Raw genomic sequence first — 19,370 nt, forward strand, 5'->3', positions numbered from 1 at the left:
CCCTTATTGATATGTTAGTGATAAAGATTACCTTATTGATCGGTTGGTGATAAAGATTACCCTTATTGATCACTTGGTGACAAAGAATACCCTTATTGATCGGTTGGTCACAACGATTACCCTTACTGATTGGCTGGTGGTAAAGGTTACCCTTATTGATTGGTTGGTACTAAAAATAACGCTTATTCATCAACTGGTAGTAAAGCTTACCCTTGTTAATCGGTTCGTGGTAAACATTACCCTTATTGATCAGTTGGTGGTAAAGACTACCCTGATTGATCTATTGGTAATAAAGATTACCCTCATTGATCGCTTGCTGATAGACTAACCTTATTGATCAATTGGTGATGAGAATTACCCTTCTTGATCGGTTGGTGATAACGACTACCCTTATTGATCGGTTGATGATAAAGATCACCCTTATTGATCGGTTGGTGATAAATATTACCCTTATTGATCGGTTGCTGGTAATTAAGATTAGCCTTATTGATCGGTCGGTGGTAAAGATTGCCCTTATTGATCGGTTGGAGATAAACATTACCCTTATTGATCGGTTGGTGATAAAGACTACCCTTATTGATCACTTAGTGATAAAGATTACCCTTATTGATCGCTTGATAATAAAGACTACCTTTTTGATAGGTTGGTGATGAAGATTAACCTTATTGAATGGTTAGTGATAAAGACTACCCTTATTGATCGATTGGTGATAAAGATTACCCTTATTGATCATTTAGTAGTAAAGATTACCCTTATTGGACAGTTGATGGTAAAGATTGCCCATATTGATTGGTTGATGGCAAAGAGTACCCTTATTATCGTTATTGATTAGTTGGTGGTAAAGATTACCTTTATTGATCGGTTGGTGATAAAGATTACCTTTATTGGTCGGTTGGTGAGAAAGGTTAGATTTATTGATCGGTTTGTGATAAAGACTACCCTTATTGATCGGTTGGAGATAAACATTACCCTTATTGATTGGTTGGTGATAAAGATTACCCTTATTGATCGGTTGGAGATAAACATTACCCTTATTGATTGGTTGGTGATAAAGATTGGCCCTGTTGATCAATTGGTGATAACAATTACCCTTATTGACCAATTGGTGATAAAGGCTACCCTTATTAATTGGTTAGTGAGAAAGACTACCCTTATTGATTAGTTTGTGATAAAGATTACCTTCTTGAATGGTTGGTGATAAAGACTACTCTTATCGATCGATTGGTGATAAGGATTACCCTTATTGATCAGTTGGTGATAAAGTTTACCCTTATTGATCATTTAGTAGTAAAGATTACCCTTATTGGACAGTTGATGGTAAAGATTGCCCATATTGATCGGTTGATGGCAAAGAGTACCCTTATTACCGTTATTGATTAGTTGGTGGTAAAGATTACCTTTATTGATCGGTTGGTGGTAAAGATTTCCCTTATTGATCGCTTAGTGATATAGACTACCCTTATTGATTGGCTGGTGGTAAAGCTTACCCTTATTGATCAGTTGGTGGTAAAGAGTACCCTTAATGATCGGTTGGTAATAAAGATTACCCTTAGTAATCAGTTGGTAATAAAAATTACGCTTACTCATCAGCTAGTACATGTAGTTAAGACTACCCTTGTTAACCGGTTCGTGGTAAACATTACCCTTATTGATCAGTTGGTGGTAGACTATCCTGATTGATCGGTTGGTAATAAAGATTACCCTTATTGATCGGTTGGTGATAAAGACTAACCTAATTGATTGGTTATAAGGATTACCATTCTTGATCAGCTGGTGATAACGACCACCCTTATTGATCGGTTGCTGATAAAGATTACCCTTATTGATTGGTTGGTGATAAAGACTAACCTTATTGATTTATTGGTTGCAAGGATTACCCTTCTTGATCAGTTGGTGATGAAGACCACCTTAATTGATCGGTTGCTGATAAAGATTACCCTTATTGATCGGTTGGTGGTAATCAAGATTAACCCTATAGATCGGTCGGTGATAAAGTTTACCCTTATTGATCGGTTGAAGATAAACATTACGCTTACGGATCGATTGGTGATAAAGACTACCCTTATTGATCGCTTGGTGATAAATATTACCTTTATGGGTCGGTTGGTGAGAAAGGTTAGATTTATTGATCGGTTTGTGATAAAGACTACTCTTATTGATTGGTTGGTGATAAAGACTACTCTTATTGATCGGTTGGAGATAAACATTACCCTTATTGATTGGTTGGTGATAAAGACTACTCTTATTGATTGGTTGGTGATAAAGACTACTCTTATTGATCGGTTGGAGATAAACATTACCCTTATTGATTGGTTGGTGATAAAGACTACTCTTATTGATTGGTTGGTGATAAAGACTACTCTTATTGATCGGTTGGAGATAAACATTACCCTTATTGATTGGTTGGTGATAAAGATTACCCTTATTGATCGGTTTGTGATAAAGACTACTCTTATTGATTGGTTGGTGATAAAGACTACTCTTATTGATCGGTTGGAGATAAACATTACCCTTATTGATTGGTTGGTGATAAAGACTACTCTTATTGATTGGTTGGTGATAAAGACTACTCTTATTGATCGGTTGGAGATAAACATTACCCTTATTGATCGGTTTGTGATAAAGATTACCCTTATTGATCGGTTTGTGATAAAGACTACTCTTATTGATTGGTTGGTGATAAAGACTACTCTTATTGATCGGTTGGAGATAAACATTACCCTTATTGATTGGTTGGTGATAAAGACTACTCTTATTGATTGGTTGGTGATAAAGACTACTCTTATTGATCGGTTGGAGATAAACATTACCCTTATTGATTGGTTGGTGATAAAGACTACTCTTATTGATTGGTTGGTGATAAAGACTACTCTTATTGATCGGTTGGAGATAAACATTACCCTTATTGATTGGTTGGTGATAAAGATTACCCTTATTGATCGGTTTGTGATAAAGACTACCCTTATTGATCGGTTTGTGATAAAGACTACCCTTATTGATCGATTGGTGATAAAGGCTACCCTTATTAATTGGTTAGTGATAAAGACTACTCTTATTGATTAGTTTGTGATAAAGATTACCCTTCTTGAACGGTTGGTGATAAAGACTACTCTTATCGATCGATTGGTGATAAGGATTACCCTTATTGATCAGTTGGTGATGAAGATTACCCTTATTGATCAGTTCGTGGTAAAGATTACCCTTATTGATCGGTTGGTGGCAAAGAGTACACCTATTAATAGGTTGGTAATAAAGATTACCCTTCTTGATCGGTTGGTGATGAACACTAACCTTACTGATCGACTGGTTATAAGTATTACCCTTCTTGATCAGTTGGTGATAAAGACTACCCTTATTGATCGGTTGATGATAAAGATTACCCTTATTGATTGGTTGGTGATAAATATTACCCTTATTACCCTTATTGGTCTTAAAGACTACCCTTATTGATCAATTGGTGATAAGGATTACCCTTATTGATCAGTTGGTGGTAAAGATTACCCTTATTAATCGGTTGGTAGTAAAGATTACCCTTATTGATGAGTTTGTGATAAATATTACACTTATTGATTTGTTGGTGATAAAGACACCCCTTACTGATTGGTTCGTAGTAAGGATTACCCTTATTGATCGGTTTGTGATAAAGGTTGACTTTACTGATTGGCTGGTCATAACGATTACCCTTATTGATTGGTTGGTGATAAAAATTACGCTCATTGATCAGTTGGTGGTAAAGATTACCCTTATTGATTAGTTGGTGGTAAAGATTACCCTTTTTGATCGGTTGGTTGTAAGGATTACCCTTATTGATTGGTTAATGGCAGAGTACCCTTGGCTTATTAATCGGTTGGTAATAAAGATTACCCTTAGTGATCGGTTCGTAATAAAAATTACGCTTATTCCTCAGCTAGTAGTAGTAAAGGTAGATTACCCCTATTAATCGGTTCGGGGTAAACATTACCCTTATTCATCATTTGGTGGTAAAGACTACCCTGATTGATCGGTTTGTAATAAAGATTACCCTTATTGATCGGTTGGTGATAAAGACTAACCTTATTAATTGATTGGTGAAGGATAACCCTTATTGATCAGCTGGTAATAAAGACCACCCTTATTGATTGATTGATGATAAAGATTACCCTTATTGATCGCTTAGTGATAAAGACTACCCTTATTGATCAGTTGATGAGAAAGATTACCCTTATTGATCAGTTTGTGATAAAGACTACCCTTATTAATCGGTTGGTGATAAAGATTACCCTTATTGAACAGTTGGTGATAAAGACTACCCTTATTGATCAATTGGTGACAAGGATTACCCTTATTGATGAGTTTGTGATAAAGATCACCCGTATTGATTGGTTGGTGATAAAGAATACCCTTATTGATGAGTTTGTGATAAAGATTACGCTTATTGATTGGTTGGTGATAAAGATTAGCCTTCTTGATGGGTTGGTGATAAAGATTATCCTTATTGATCAGTTGGTGGTAAAGATTACCCTTAAGGGTCGCCATGTTGATTAAACATGTGTTGTGTTGTCGTGAGTTCATTCTACGGATTCTACAAACAGTATCTTATTGATCGGTTGGTGGTAAACATTACCCTTATTGATCAGTTGAAGCCAAAGATTACCTAATTGATCGATTGGTGGTAAAGATCACCCTTATTGATTGACTGGTGATAAAGATTACCCTTATTGATCAATTGATGGTAAAGATTTCCGTTATTGATCGTTTGGTGATAAAGATTAACCTTATTGATTGGCTGGAGGTGAAGATTAACCTTAATGATCAGTTGGTGGCAAAGATTACCTTACCCTAATTGATCGGTTGGTGATAAAAATTACCCTTATTGATCGGTTGGTGATAAAGATTTCTCTAATTGATCGGTTGGTGGTAGAGATTACCCTTATTGATCGGTTGGTGGTAAAAATTACCCTTATTAATTGGCTGGTGGTAAAGATTACTGTTATTGATCAGTTGATGGTAAAGATTACCCTGATTGATCGGTTGGTGATAAAGATTACGCTTATTGATCGGTTGGTGGTAAAGATTACCCTTCTTGATCGGTTGGTGATAAAGATTACCCTTATTGATCAGTTAGTGATAAACATTACGCTTATTGTTCGCTTGGTGGTAAAGATTACCCTTATTGATCAGTTAGTGATAAACATTACGCTTATTGTTCGCTTGGTGGTAAAGATTACCCTTATTGATCAGTTGGTGATAAAGATTACCCTTATTGATCGGTTGGTGGCAAAGTTTACCCTTACTGATCAGCTAATGGTAAAAAATAATTTCATTGATAAAGATTATGCTTATTGATCGGTTGGTGATAGAGATTACCCTTCTTGATCGGTTGGTTAGGTTACCTGTATAGATTGGTTGGTGGTAAAGATTACCTTTATTGATTGGTTGGTGGTAAAGAGTATCCTCATTGATCGAAAAAGGTTGGTGGTAAGGATTACCCTTATTGATCGGTTGGTGATAGAGACTAACCTTATTGATTGATTGGTGATAAGGGTTACTGTTATTGATCAGTTGGTGATAAATATTACCCTTATTGATCGGTTGATGAGAAAGATTACCCTCATTGAACAGTTGGTGATAAAGACTACCCTTATTGATCAATTGGTAATAAGGATTACCCTTATTGATCAATTGGTAATAAGGATTACCCTTATTGATCAGTTGGTGATAAAGATGACTCTCAATGATCTGTTTGTGGTGAATAGTTGTATTACCCTTGTTGATTGGCTGGTGTTAAAGTTTACTTGTATCCTTACTGATCGGGTGGTGGTAAGGAATAACCTTAATGATTGGTTGGTGGTAAAGGTTAACCTTGATGATTGGTTGGTGGGGAATATTTCCCCTTGACTTTTGTGGTCGAGATTACTATTATTGATACATGACTTGTAAATTTGCCATAAGTTTACTGATATTGCTCGAGTGGTGGTAAAGATTATCCAAATTTATTTGTTGGCAGTAAATTATTAATATTATCATTGTGGGCACTACCCATTACCCAAGATTACCCATGTTGATTGGTTGGTTATGAGAGTTACCCTTACCAATTGGTTAACAGTTAAGGTTACTGTTATTGATTGGCTGATGGTAAAGAATACTCTTATTAATTTGTCAGTGGTAAAGATTACCCTTATTGATATGTTACTAACAGTAAGGTTATCCACATTTGTGGAAAAGACTACCCTTCTCGATCCATTTGTTGAAAAGATTGCTCTTTGATCGAGATTACCCTCATTGATCTGTTACCATTATTGATTTGTTGCCGGTAAGGATTTCGCATTTTGATAATTTGGCAGGGATAGATTACCCATATTTATATTTAGGTATTTATCAAAAATACCATTTTATGTCTCGTTGGCAGTAAATATTTCTGTGGCAGTAAATATTTTGCATATTGATTCTTAAGCAAAAATAGATTACCCATAATTATATTTTGGTGTCAAAAATTATTACTCCTACTGATTTGCGCTTGATAAGGATTAAATCACCCTTATTGATTTGTTGGTGATAACACTTTTTTTACTACATGTACTTTAAATTGCATTGTTCTCATTTTTGTTTTAGCCACCACACCCAGTTTCCATACCGACATGAACACAACAGATATCGGAAATGATAACTGTTTGTTGATGTACATGTTATATGTTCTTCACAAGAATTATTCTCATTTCGCTTCACTACTGACAGTAGTGAAAGAATTGTGACTACAGAAACAAACTTTTATAATAGACTCGTTTTCCTTGTTTCCTTTACCACATTTATGTTCTTAGTTATGTTTTGTCAGAGGTTGTTTTCAGAATCTTTTTAGTGTCAGCAGAGTTACATATAAGGTTGGCTGCAAAGTACACCTTTACTGTTTATCAAGTCACTTGTTGTCAAGACAAAACTGCTTCTATTTGTTAGTTTGATATGGGGTTTCTAAGATCAAACACATTGGTACGTGTATGTGGAAGATACAGATGGTAAGCAACTTGTGTTACAAGGTTACTCTTTTACACGAAAAATCGGCCACTTACATGTAGTATTCAGTGATGGGCGAGATACGTGTAGGTTAAATGGATGGGGTAGAAACTTTTTCCTGCATAATTATTCTTTGTGGGTTGCAGACAGTTAACTCATGTTCAATGATTGAACACTTGTGTAGGAATAACTTGATGGTGGTTGCACGGTGCAAAAAAATAAAAAGCCAGTCCACGCCAAGACTTTCCCCTCTCCATTATGTCTACTTTCCATTTTGTCACATGCTGCCAATAGGCTTCAGTTTATTAGCAGTCGTATGATTGCTTCAATGCAAGTGGTTCTTGCAATTATTTTCATTCATGTCCTATTTTTTCCTTTCACTTTTCCCTAGCTTAGTTGTGGGCACTTCTGTTCAGGTACCTTCCTTTGCTTTTTTCTCTTTGTTGCCTCGATCATGGCACTATTTTCAATACATTATATTCATCTTTATCTTCCACCTGCTGTTCAGATTCTTCAAGTGCATAGCTCTCTCCCTCCATTGTCTGGCTGTCCTCTGCCCCATCCCTCCTTCCCTTCTTTACTGCTGCACGAATGGTGTAAGGTGTCTTGCGACTTTCCTTGTTGTACATGTAAGTCCGCACAAAAGTTGCTTTAACCTACAAAAAGTATTTTAGGGGAAATATTTTAAGGGAATCAGACTTCTTTGTGGGATGCAGAGTAGTTTAGTTGGATCTGTAAGAGTTTACTTTGTCTTTGTTCTTTGCTTGTTGCTGTTGTTTCGGATGTTTTTTGTTGTTATTTTATTGTGATTGTTAATGTGCATGTACCTGTTAGGGTCGTTTAAAGATTGGACCAAACATAATGCAAAAGGGACAGTAAAACTGAAAAACCCTTGAGATTTATCTTCAGTTATCTTGTTTGTTGCTGTTGCCTCTGCGGTAGTTCTTGTTGTCCCTATTGTTGCTATTGTTCTAACTGTCTTGATTGTTAATATTGCTGCTCCTGTTTCTGTTTCTGCTTCTGTTGTTGTTTTCGTTTTCGTTTTTGTTGCAGTTGTAATTGCCGTCTGTTTCTTATCACTTGTTGTTTTCCTTGTCCCTGGTACTTCTGTTCCTGCTATATAACAAAACACTTAATGACAGGTCACTCAGCAAGCTAGTTACATGGACATCTGCTCTCATTTTCCCTAGCATTTCTACATTGACTTCGTTTCAGGAAATGTACATTGCATTAGTTTCCTGGAATAGCAGAACTAGCCATTTTGCGAAGGACCTGTCATTAAGTGTATAGTGTGAGTCTATAGCTCATAAATCATGATTTAATCAATTTATAGCAACACAACACACCAAAGCCTATCCCACTTTTTGTGGTGTGATGCATCTAGGAATACATGTACATGTAAGGTTATACTCCCGCTGGAGTGCTAATCCTCCTCGCATGAATCTCTAGGTAATTTGTCAGGTACCCATTTGTACTCCTGGGTGAAGAGAGGTACTGTAAGGATAAGTGTTTCGCCCAAGACCACAACAAAATGACCCTGACTAAGGCCTTAACCCAAACTGTTGACCCAGAGTTCAACGGCCTGAGCATTAAAGTAACCTACTCAGCTGTCTTTTGATGAGCTCAAATTTTCCATCAACAAACTTTCCTAAGACCTGCAGGTACAAACCTTTGATGGAATAGAAGCAACAGGATCTCTCTGTCCTTCAAACTGGCCAACCCCTATGATAGAATCCCAGTCCTCTTTTGTCAAGTCATACCCCTCCATCACTTTCATAACCTTGGAAACCCCAGAACTGATTTCTTCTGATTCCTGCCAAGATAAAATATTTCAATACCTGTCAACAAAATTGGTCGCCCAGAAGCTGATCAATAGCCGTGCAATTTTGTCTCAAGTAAGCACAGTTAGCTAGTTGCAGTTATAGATGCCACACTGTAATACTGAGCATGTGTAACCTTGACTATGAATAGAATTTAAACATATGAGTTGGAGAACAAAGTACTTCAGACTGAGAAAATACAGTGTAAACATTGCAACTTCACTTTAAAATGCCAAAAATGGATTTCAAGGAACAAATTCAATACAAAGAATCTCCACATACATGTATGCAGTTATTAATAAGAAAAAAGTGGTGTTCCTCCCCTCTCAGTCACCCCCACTATAGGCAGGATACATGTATTTCAACCTTCAGTTGCTTAAATGTTCTGTGCAAATGCCACACTCTTAGTCATTAAATTTGTGATGACTAAAACAGTCACTGGAAGTCACTGAAAGTTTTGTTTTCAGAAAGTCTATTATAATGGCTTAAAGTTGCTGTCATGGGTAAGGATTGTTTTCAAATCTTTCACCTTTCTTGGACCCTCTGCTTTAACAATGACAATTGCAGAAATTAATTACATTCCTGTATTGAACATTCCATTGGCACAAAACTGCCAAAACTGCATATAATTATGAATCTTCATGTCCACTACCTGGACAATATAACATTCTTTTTAACAAACATTCATAATTATTTGCATTTTCATTATTTTGTAATTCCACACATTTTTATTGAATTTTTTTTCATTTTTCTCTGCTTCTTGTCATTAACATTTTACCCATCAAAGACTGTAGTTCAGGCAGTTGAAAGCTTGTAAGTTTTTAATTGTTTCAGCCAGAGATCGTTTTAAATTTTTTTTACCAAATTAGATGTACAGTTGATGAACAAATTCACAGACCTTCTTTTCAGGAGATGGCTTTTTTTACTTCAAGATGTGGGATACATAGATGAGTCTTCTTTTCCTTTCTTGGATGGCTGTTCTGTTGCTCACCCATTCGGATTTTTATTTTCCTTCTGTCTCTTCTCTTTTTCATGTAGTGACTCCTCGTCTTCATTTGCAAGTGTTCCCCCATTTTCTTCTGGCTTGTCAGATCTCTATGAGGAGAAAAAAAAAATTTATACATGTATGTTCCTTTCCAGATGATTGATAAGACACCACATGCACATGTTCATGGCCACTGACTTTTGACTTTTCAAAAGGTAAACAGGTGACAACCTAATGTTAGCTTCAAAAAATTGCTTGTGGTAGCCACGTCTTATCTCGTACTTACACTGTATGGACTTCACTCATTCAGTTATTTATCAGAATTTAAGCAAAATGTCACCATCTGTAGCTTAGTCAATTTATTGTTGTGTTCTAAGACAAAGAATTTTGTAGTGAACTACACGTATAACTAGGTAATATTCATTGTAGTTTGAGTAAGATTTAGTATCTTATAAATTATTATATTTTTTGCTCAGAGACATTTTAACTTAATATAATTAATATAATTATAGTGATAGAGCTCATTAATTCAAATTGAATTTTAAGTTGCATGAAGGTCCGAGAAGTAATCAGTTGAAAGTAAATTTCCCTTTACAACTTAGCGATCACGTGTACACATTTCAAACTGAAATATCATTGCCCCCAAATGGTAGTCAACTTACCACCCTGTGAATAGAGTTGCTTTTGATTTTAGAATGATCAAAGTGGGCTGTGCTTGTGGAGTAGCAGTTTACAAACCTGTTTCCTCTTTGTAGCAACAACGTTTCGTGATTCTCTTTCTGCAGGAGTTGAACCAAAGAAGTCAAGAGCAGACGTCAGTTTCTGTGGAGTCTCTTTAGGCTTTACTGGGCTGGATAGAGAAAAAAACATTCAGAACTTAAAAATAAACACTCACACAGAACTTACATATAGTTTGAAACAAATTGACCTACAGTGTAAAGAACAAATTGACCTACAACATTCATGTACACTGTACATATTTTAAGATTCCAAAAAAAATAAACAACTTCTCATAGCACAATTTTAAACAAATTTGCTTGTACTACATAAAAATCTCAAGAAAAGCAATACTGAAAGAGAAACCTTAGTAACTGTTCAAAAGAAAACTAATCACATTGTACCTCTCCTTAACGTGCACAACCTCCTTGCTTGTTTTTGTTTCCATCGGCTTGGCAGATTTCTTTAGCTTCTGAGGTACAACTTTCTCCTCTTCTGCAGAATACCAACAGATACACTTTCAACCAAGATTAAATAAATTTAATACAAACTTGTACAAGATATGTTGATAAAATCCAAGAGAAAAGACCAATGATCTTTTTTTGGAGGGGGAGGTGGGGGGTGGTTAAATAGCAGCCTTAGCTATTTTTAGAGAGTTGCTACCTTTAACTGGGGACTTGCTAACATTTTGGCAAAAAATTTACAAAGTATTAAAAGGCAGCAATCTGGATTATTGAACAACAAATTTAATTATATTAGAATAGAGAATGGGAGGAATCGACATAAAACTTGTAGAACAAAATTAATACCAAAATAAAGTAATGTGCTGCCACTAAAATAGTTTGGTACACAGATTTGATTGCACTGCTCTCTAATTTAACTATATTTACCAGGACAGTGCGGCTTGAGTATAAGCTGCTGCACATGTAAAGAGTAAATTACACACAATGTACCTTATGCACCATTATTATTTTTGGTATTAGGTAAACTTTACAACCTGGGCTTAAATAGCTGAAATTAATTTGACATAATCCTTTTCAGGCCATCTTTCCAATTTGAGCAAACACAATGAACTATACACACAGCTTATCTGAGTAAGAATTGTAACCTAGCTCCAAACAAAATGTCAACACATACAATATAATTATGTGCAGCTATGTAGCCTGTCTACAGATTAGTGTTGCTCAGTTCAATTTGAGTACACAAAAGCTGAGCAGAGATTTTGATGACTGAAGCAGATTAAGTATTTCATTTACAATCAAAGTACTGGAACCAAGAAGCAGACCTTTTTTAGGTCTATTTGAAGGCATGGATTCTTGAATGTCACAATCTAACTCTGACACAGTTGTTTTACATTGTATTTGCAACTGGTATAATGGTTTAATGCAAATTGCACATTTCATCATGCATTTACCAGAGTCCCCAACAGTGATTAGCCTCTTTATCTGGCTTGATTTTGAACCTCCTCCTTTTTTTGCTGATATGGCTTTCCTGCAACAGAAAATGACAAAAATGAACAAAAAAATACCTGGATTAAGGGGAAAGTTCGAAAATGCGCATGGAGGTGAAGTGTTAGAATGTCAGAGGTCTAAAAGAATCGCATCAAATGACCTGGCTAGTAATCTTCTACTGGAAATGGTTTCCCATAGATAATACATGTAAATCAATAATTCGGTTGAAGGTACATGTAAATCAGGGCAACTGGTTTAATTGAATTATGAATGGCTAAAAAAAACTTGAATTTTCTATGCCCTTCAGACAAGGAGCTTCATATTTTGCTTGTCTTGTTTACTTTTCTTTTCTTTTCTTTTCTTTTATTTAGTTGAAAGACAACTTGCCTGATCCCTTGCCCATTGGGCAAGTGAGAATGTAAAGGTACTGTACTTGTCAGGCAGGAAAATCTACTTGTCTGGGATGACCAGATATGCCACTTTTCTTGAGCCACAGGCTGTGGCTACTAAATTATTAGTGGAGATGACTGGCAGCCGTAATGTTGTCTATTGACTTTTTGTCACAAAGCAAATTTATTTGCCTTTGAGTGAGTGACTGTGTATAATGCCATTTTGAAATAAACTTGATTGACACATGTAGGAATACGAAATGTAGGTCTGCAGATTATGATGCAGAATGTACTCCTGTTAACCTTAACCTTTATCATGTGAGAACCAGTGAGCTGACCCAACACAAGCTACAGTGTACATGTATCAATCCTGTTATCCTAAGCTTAACAATAAAGTACAAGTGCAAGAAAGATAGACATTTCCTATACAATATCCTCTCTCAAAAATGATACAAAGCAAGTAACATGCGCATCGAAAGAAAGTGATGTACAAACTTGTTGTATAGTATAGTACAACATGAAATGTGCATGTTGATCATTGACTAATTGCACTAAATGTCCCAGGAAATTAGTAAATGCATGACAAGATGTGTTGAATGTTACTTTAGGGGTAAGATATTGCAGTGTTGACTGAAGGGAGGAAACAGCTTTTGGTTCACGTTATCAAATGGTTGTTAAAGAATCATGGGTTCAACAAAGTTAATGGACATTCCAGTATACTAAACTGTTACCTGAGTCAATGCATTTTCTTGCCTTCTTCTTCTGGCTTTCTTTGGGCTTTTGTTTCCTTGTAATCTCATCGTCTTCACTACTTGATAAACCCTATCCCAGTAAAATAGCAAAATTGTCTTACTATGGATACATGTAGTTTAAATTGCATGTATAATTTATTCATATTTATACAGCATGTAATTTCTTTAGACTGACATTTTCATTTTTCATTTTATTTATTTATTCCATTCTAAAATTACAAAGATAAATATAAAGTAGACAAGTAAGAGGAGAAATGGAAAAGGGCAAAAATGTAGCAAGCTAATTAGATGCCCTTGTTTAATTGACAATAATAATTAGGGTAAAAAAGTTAACTTAACATAGGAGAGGAAGAGGTATGAATTAATTAATACTGAGCAAAATAATACTGGAAGAGTGCTTTTTTAAAATGTTTTCTAGTCGCTAAGTTACGTATAGATAAAGGAAGGTCATTCCAATAGTAACATCCAATAATAGTGGGACAAAATTTCCTTATATTTATTCTGGAGAAACCGGGATTTAAGTGTTGTAGGGACGCACTTCGAGTAACGTAGTTATGTTGCTCAGATACCAGAGATAAGGTGTAATTAGACGGTTTTTCATCAATTAAGAGTCCCTGTCCATAAAAATGGAAAATAACTCGGCAAGGGTCGAAAATTTGATTTCGCTCATATTTTCATGGTAGATAGGCTAGGGCATGACAAAAACTACTGGATAGTTTTTTTGGCAAAATATCCTTTTATTTCAAAGAAATATGCAAATTACCAACTTCCGTTAAAATCGTCATTTGACGCACCATTTTATTAAGCAAGTTTGAGAGCCTCGCATGCAAAACCACATCGTTCTTCCGTCTTTAAAACGCTCAAATATTTTTCTGCAATGTTTAAATGTGTACTGGGTTGATTTTAGGGAATGTTGCGTTGTCTTTTTGGGTGCAAAATAATTAAATTTCGAAGACATGTATTTCATTCACTTAAAAGTACTTCGTGAATATAATTAATTTTCACCATGTGCGAAACCTTCAAATGGATTAAGCTTCTGGTGGTTGAATCGCAGAAGGATGGTCTACAGATTCCTGTAAAAATTTCTTTGGGCAAATGATTGTGAGCGACGCGAGAGTTTTTCAAAGCATGTGAAAAATGCAAATATTTGACCATTCCCTCGTCAAATTTCAATTTACGGGTTAGACGTATATTTTAGCATGCGCCACATGACTTGACCTATGTTAAGTTGAAATAGACACAGAGCTGATAATTTCGAAATGTTCTTACCTCATTTTGCGTAAAAGGCAGGTCCAAAGCCGATTTGATGTGTTTCTCTCACCATTCGTCCCACATAAAGCAGAAGTTTGCTTTTGTTTACATAACGTCCGATGTACATCGCCAACTGTCAAGTTATTTAATGCTCGAATACCATGAATCTGTGACCCTCTTTCGACACATATGATCATCACTGCATCTAAGTCAAAAACAGCTGAGTCACTTGTAGATAGTTGCTTGCACTACACCAAAATATTACGTTTGATCATCATGGTTTGATGGCTTGAATCCTTGCTTACAGCGGTTCCTTGTTCGTCACGCAATGTTGTCATACCATTTTAGGGGATAGGGTAGGACAATTTCTATCCTAATACATAAGGCTCCGTAAGGCTTGGAACCACTGGGAGCACACAATCGTGTTGAGTAGGAAGAGATTCAATTAAGAAATGAAAAGAGTGAATAGTTTACCATTGCCCCTGTTGTTATCTTTTACTCGACCACCGCTACCTACATGCCCTGCGTAATACTGTAACGATAAACTCATACCTAGGTCTTTTTGTGCTGTGCAATTATTTTTGGTTAACATGTAATACAGTGGGCTACCCTCGGGGAAATGGGTGGTGACCGCTTAATGGGGTTAGCTGCTTAGGTTGTTGTACCTTGAATATCTAATTTTTCACTATCGGATTATAAATTTCTTGGTGAACATGGAGTCAATTCAAGACAATCATGATAGACGTGTATTTGAATTATCACTCGTCGTGCACCTTTAATTTCGGATTCTTACCTGCCATCACCCTTTCCAAAACAAAGTTTTTAAATTTTGGGTGACCGCTTAATAGGGGTAAGGACAATAATGAAACCTTTATCGGAACGACCAAATGGTGGCCGCGGAGGTGACAGGTCAATAGGTCTCTTATTTACAATATTTTACTGACAATAATTTTGGACTGTATTGACAACAGTCCTCTATTTTCTGTTACAAACATACCAATGCCACGCCACTAGGCAAACAAAATACGCCAAATAAAATGGCATGGCCAGGGCTGTTTACTCACATAATTACTAATTAAATTTAGTCTTTTTTTCTCTCGAATTAGACACGTTGTGATTTCCTATTTTTATTTCAGCTAGTTCTTGCTTCATTGATCTATAATTTGTTTTATGGCGATTTTTTTAAAATTCTAGTGAGTACACACTAGCTTTATCAGTTGTTGTCTGAAACATCGAGGACCGAGGCCACGTACACTATAGAATACGATTATATAAATATACACATATTATTGTATATATGAACAAACAGATGAACAATGATTAAATTGTTTCACTTATCCTGAGAGTGCTCTATACAAAATAGATCAAAATGTGCAGCATATGCCGTGACAGCATTGCGTGACGAACAAATAACGGCTGTAAGATTGTGCTGCGCCGACACACTTATCAGCAATGGTCAGCAATCGATCAAATGTAATATTTTGGCGCAGTGCATAGCAAGCAACTATCTACAAATGACCCAGCCGTTTTTGACTTAGATGCAGTGATGTTCATATGCGCAGAAAGATGGTCACAGACTCATGGCATTCGACCAGTAATAGGTTGACAGTAGGCGATGTACATCGGACGCTAACCTTGTGTAAACAAAAGCAAACTTCTGCTTTATGCGCGATGAATGGTGAGAGATGGACTAGAAACACGTCAAATTGGCTTTGGACCTGCCTTTTACAACAAATAAGGTTAGAACATTTCGAAATTATCAGCTCTGTGTCTATTTCAACTTATTATAGGTCAAGTCATGTGGCGCATGCTAAAATATACGTCTAACCCGTAAATTGAAATTTGACGAGGGATGGTCAAATATTTGCATTTTTGACGTGCTTTGAAAAGCTCTCGCGTCGCTCACAATCATTTGCCCAAAGAAATTTTTACAGGAATCTGTAGACCATCCTTCTGCGATTCAACCACCAGAAGCTTAATCCATTTGAAGGTTTCGCACATGGTGAAAATTAATTATATTCACGAAGTACTTTTAAGTGAATGAAATACATGTTTTCGAAATTTAATTATTTTGCACCCAAAAAGACAACGCAAAATTCCCTAAAATCAACCCAGTACACATTTAAACATTGCAGAAAAATATTTGAGCGTTTTAAAGACGGAAGAACGATGTGGTTTTGCATGCGAGGCTCTCAAACTTGCTTAATAAAATGGTGCGTCAAATGACGATTTTAACGGAAATTGGTAATTTGCATATTTCTTTGAAATAAAAGGATATTTTGTCAAAAAACTATCCAGTAGTTTTTGTCATGCCCTAGCCTATCTACCATACGAATATGAGCGAAATCGAATTTTCGACCCTTGCCGCGAAATTAAGAATTTGTCTGATTTTTACAGGCAGGCACTCTTAAGTGGTCATAAAATAAGTAGCCACAAAGGGGATATCAAGAACAACATTGATTAAAAATGAATTTAAATATATCAGGTTGACAAATCTTGCAATACTCTTAAGTTATTTAGGTTGTTTCTCGCTGTCAAAACTATCTTGAAACTGGAGATGGAATACAGCGTTAAATTCCAAAAAGACATTTTAAAAAAATAGTTGTTGTGGCTCACCTCCTCCAGACTATATAGAATTTTGGTTATTTCCCACTGTTGTTTTGTAAAAGACAGCAAAGAAATGTACTAAGAATTATATCGCAGGTGCACAGCCATTGTTTTGCTTTTTAACCCATTTGTTCAGTGCAACGTTTTTTAAAAAAACATGTTTCAACAGAATCTGTCATCTTCAGTTTAAATTACACAGTACAGAGTTGAATATGTAGTGTATAAGAACAAAAGCAAACATGACAACGTAAAATATTACAAAGAAAGTTTTAAATTAACATGATAAAAATGATGATTTAGTGTAGGTTTTTCCCATTGAATATGAATAGTTTTTTTCATCCTACACTGGAAGGTGGTGTAAACGAGAGCTAGGACACTGAAACAGTCATTGGAGCGTGAAGTGCGGCATTGCTGAGAATTTTGTAAACGTTTGAAAATGTGAGAGGTCCTATCACTGATCATGTGCTCACGTACAGGTGTATGCGCGTGGAAAAATGCCGGGTACTTTAACCGACATAGCAGGCATTACAGCTTGCACACAAAAACTTGCATATTACACCCGCTCAGAGCCCACAAGGGATAGGATCTTTCACACCAAACATGTTACCGATTTTGAAGGATGAGAAAACTAACTTAATATCAATGCTGTTACAATAACATTTAGCAAAGTGGCGAACCCGAAAGGTTTCTCCAAATTTTAGTATGTCTGCTACTATCCAGACCAATTGCTGTGTGGCATTCAAGTGCCCGTTGTGGTTTTCTTAAACTCCCTCTGATCCATACCTATGTATCCCGTGGGGTCAAAAAAATATTTCAGAGAGAGCAGAGGTTGGTCTCAAATGCCCAGTTTTAAAGTAAACAATTACTTCTTGAGTAGGTAAAGGACTTTAAACCAACAACCCTTCTCAGACCAGCAGGGGGAGGTGCACACACTTTCTGAAACAATATCTTGGTAGAGATAGATAAGAGCAGGGCTGGGGAGGACAGCGGGGGCATGCGCAGGGGGCGGGGTTGTTGTTGTTGTTGTTGTTTGTCTGTTTGTTTTCTTTCTTTCTTCCCAAAGTCTTTTAACTGGGCAACTGACTGTATGTAAAAATTTCCTTTTCAAAGGTTCCACAGGTAACCTCTCAAAAGCGGGTGGGGGTGGAAGTGGAATACTGATAAGCTTATAAAACAGAGCAGAAATGCAAATTTCCAAGCGAGAAGAAAAAGATATTTACTTTACTCATCAAAACGTGATTACACTCTTTGAATCCCTAACTTATTAATTAACTGAAATGACTCACAGTTTAGAATCAATTCAACCGTCTGCACCGACGAAAACCGAAAAAAACTCTTACCTTGCTTTTCGCACGGCCCTTCGATGCATGCAGCCTTCACACTTGAGTCTTTCCCGCGCTTATCCTCAACCTTTGAGGTTTTTCCTTTGGGACTGAGAAACTACAGAATATCCTGTTGATAAAAAAATAATAATCTTGTCAGCAATACTCTAAACGAGCTCGTCGACCGAGAAAATTAACGATAAACGAACCATTCCAAGGCGTTCCTCTGCATTCGCGTCAATATTTGCGCCATCTTTGAGACGCTCGTAAAAGTGGTCAGCGGTTTAAACCCTTTTGGGTAGGTACGAGTAAGACAAGCAACATGGCGGTCAAACGTCTGCGCATGTGAGAGCAATGGAGCAACTAAAAGGCGGCCAAAATATTTTCATGACATTGTTCTTTTCGTGGGTCATCGGCATCCTATAAATGACATTTCCCTCGTTATTTATATATTTGTTTATGTTTTAGCCTGTTCTACGAGACCTAACAGAAATAACTTGAGAGTTAAAAATTGTTCTTCCTTCTGCTTGGTGCAGGTCTTTCTTTTCCGCGGTATGTATTTTCCGTGCTCCTTGAATTTTTTGTCCGCCTCGACGTTGCATTTAGTGCACCTGTTTTTCCCAGGTTTGTAGTTTAGAAAAGATTTTCCCACCTGGTCAAAGACATGGTACAGGCGGTTTGGGATCGGTATTTTGGCCAGCTATGCCCTCATGACGATGGACATAAACATCGTTTGTCGTTTCGATTGATCTCATTCCTGTGCTTCAGACAAATCAAGGATCCGGATGGAATCCCCACACTCCTTACCAAAATTTTTCCAGCTCGTCTGAACGAAGCCGAATCACTGCAATTGTCTTTTTCTTCTCCTATTTTTCTTTCTTTTACACATCGTTTGTCGTCCGTTTCCGGCGTCACGCATCGTATGATTAATAAAAACAAATAAAAATATACTACGCCGTCGGCTCGTAGCATGACACGGGTTTTAAGACTTGTAAACTTTTTTGGTAAAGCTCAAAACAAAATGGTAAATCAACAGAATACCGGTAACTTAATAAACTTTGTGTCTGAAAAGTAGTAAGTTTTCCTTTT

The 19,370-nt window shown here is 36.4% G+C and overlaps 1 protein-coding gene and 1 long non-coding RNA gene across 4 annotated transcripts; both read right to left on the reverse strand.

Annotated features, from left to right (window-relative positions):
- Positions 1–3,469: 3,469 nt before the first annotated feature.
- Positions 3,470–9,790, reverse strand: LOC145496940 (replication factor C subunit 1-like). 3 transcript variants are annotated; one of them, XM_081476709.1, is made up of 2 exons: positions 9,706–9,790; positions 3,470–8,800 (listed from the first exon to the last, which is right to left on the reverse strand). In XM_081476709.1, exon 2 carries the CDS (start codon positions 4,549–4,551, stop codon positions 4,153–4,155), a length of 399 nt encoding a protein of 132 aa, XP_081332835.1. In that variant the 5' UTR covers positions 4,552–8,800; positions 9,706–9,790; the 3' UTR covers positions 3,470–4,152. The 3 variants fall into 3 exon arrangements, with proteins under 3 accessions (XP_081332835.1, XP_081332837.1, XP_081332836.1); XM_081476711.1 differs by lacking the exon at positions 9,706–9,790 and having other exon boundaries at positions 3,470–7,643; positions 8,657–8,991; XM_081476710.1 differs by lacking the exon at positions 9,706–9,790 and having other exon boundaries at positions 3,470–7,643; positions 8,657–8,731.
- On the reverse strand, positions 9,788–13,180 carry LOC145496941 (uncharacterized). Its single transcript, XR_014050625.1, has 5 exons — positions 13,081–13,180; positions 11,924–12,000; positions 10,914–11,004; positions 10,531–10,642; positions 9,788–9,902 (listed from the first exon to the last, which is right to left on the reverse strand). It is a non-coding gene; the product is annotated as an uncharacterized LOC145496941 (long non-coding RNA).
- Positions 13,181–19,370: the final 6,190 nt, after the last annotated feature.

The sequence above is a fragment of the Orbicella franksi genome, chromosome 9, assembly GCF_964199315.1.
Source record: "Orbicella franksi chromosome 9, jaOrbFran1.1, whole genome shotgun sequence".
In the NCBI taxonomy this organism is placed as follows: domain Eukaryota; kingdom Metazoa; phylum Cnidaria; class Anthozoa; order Scleractinia; family Merulinidae; genus Orbicella; species Orbicella franksi.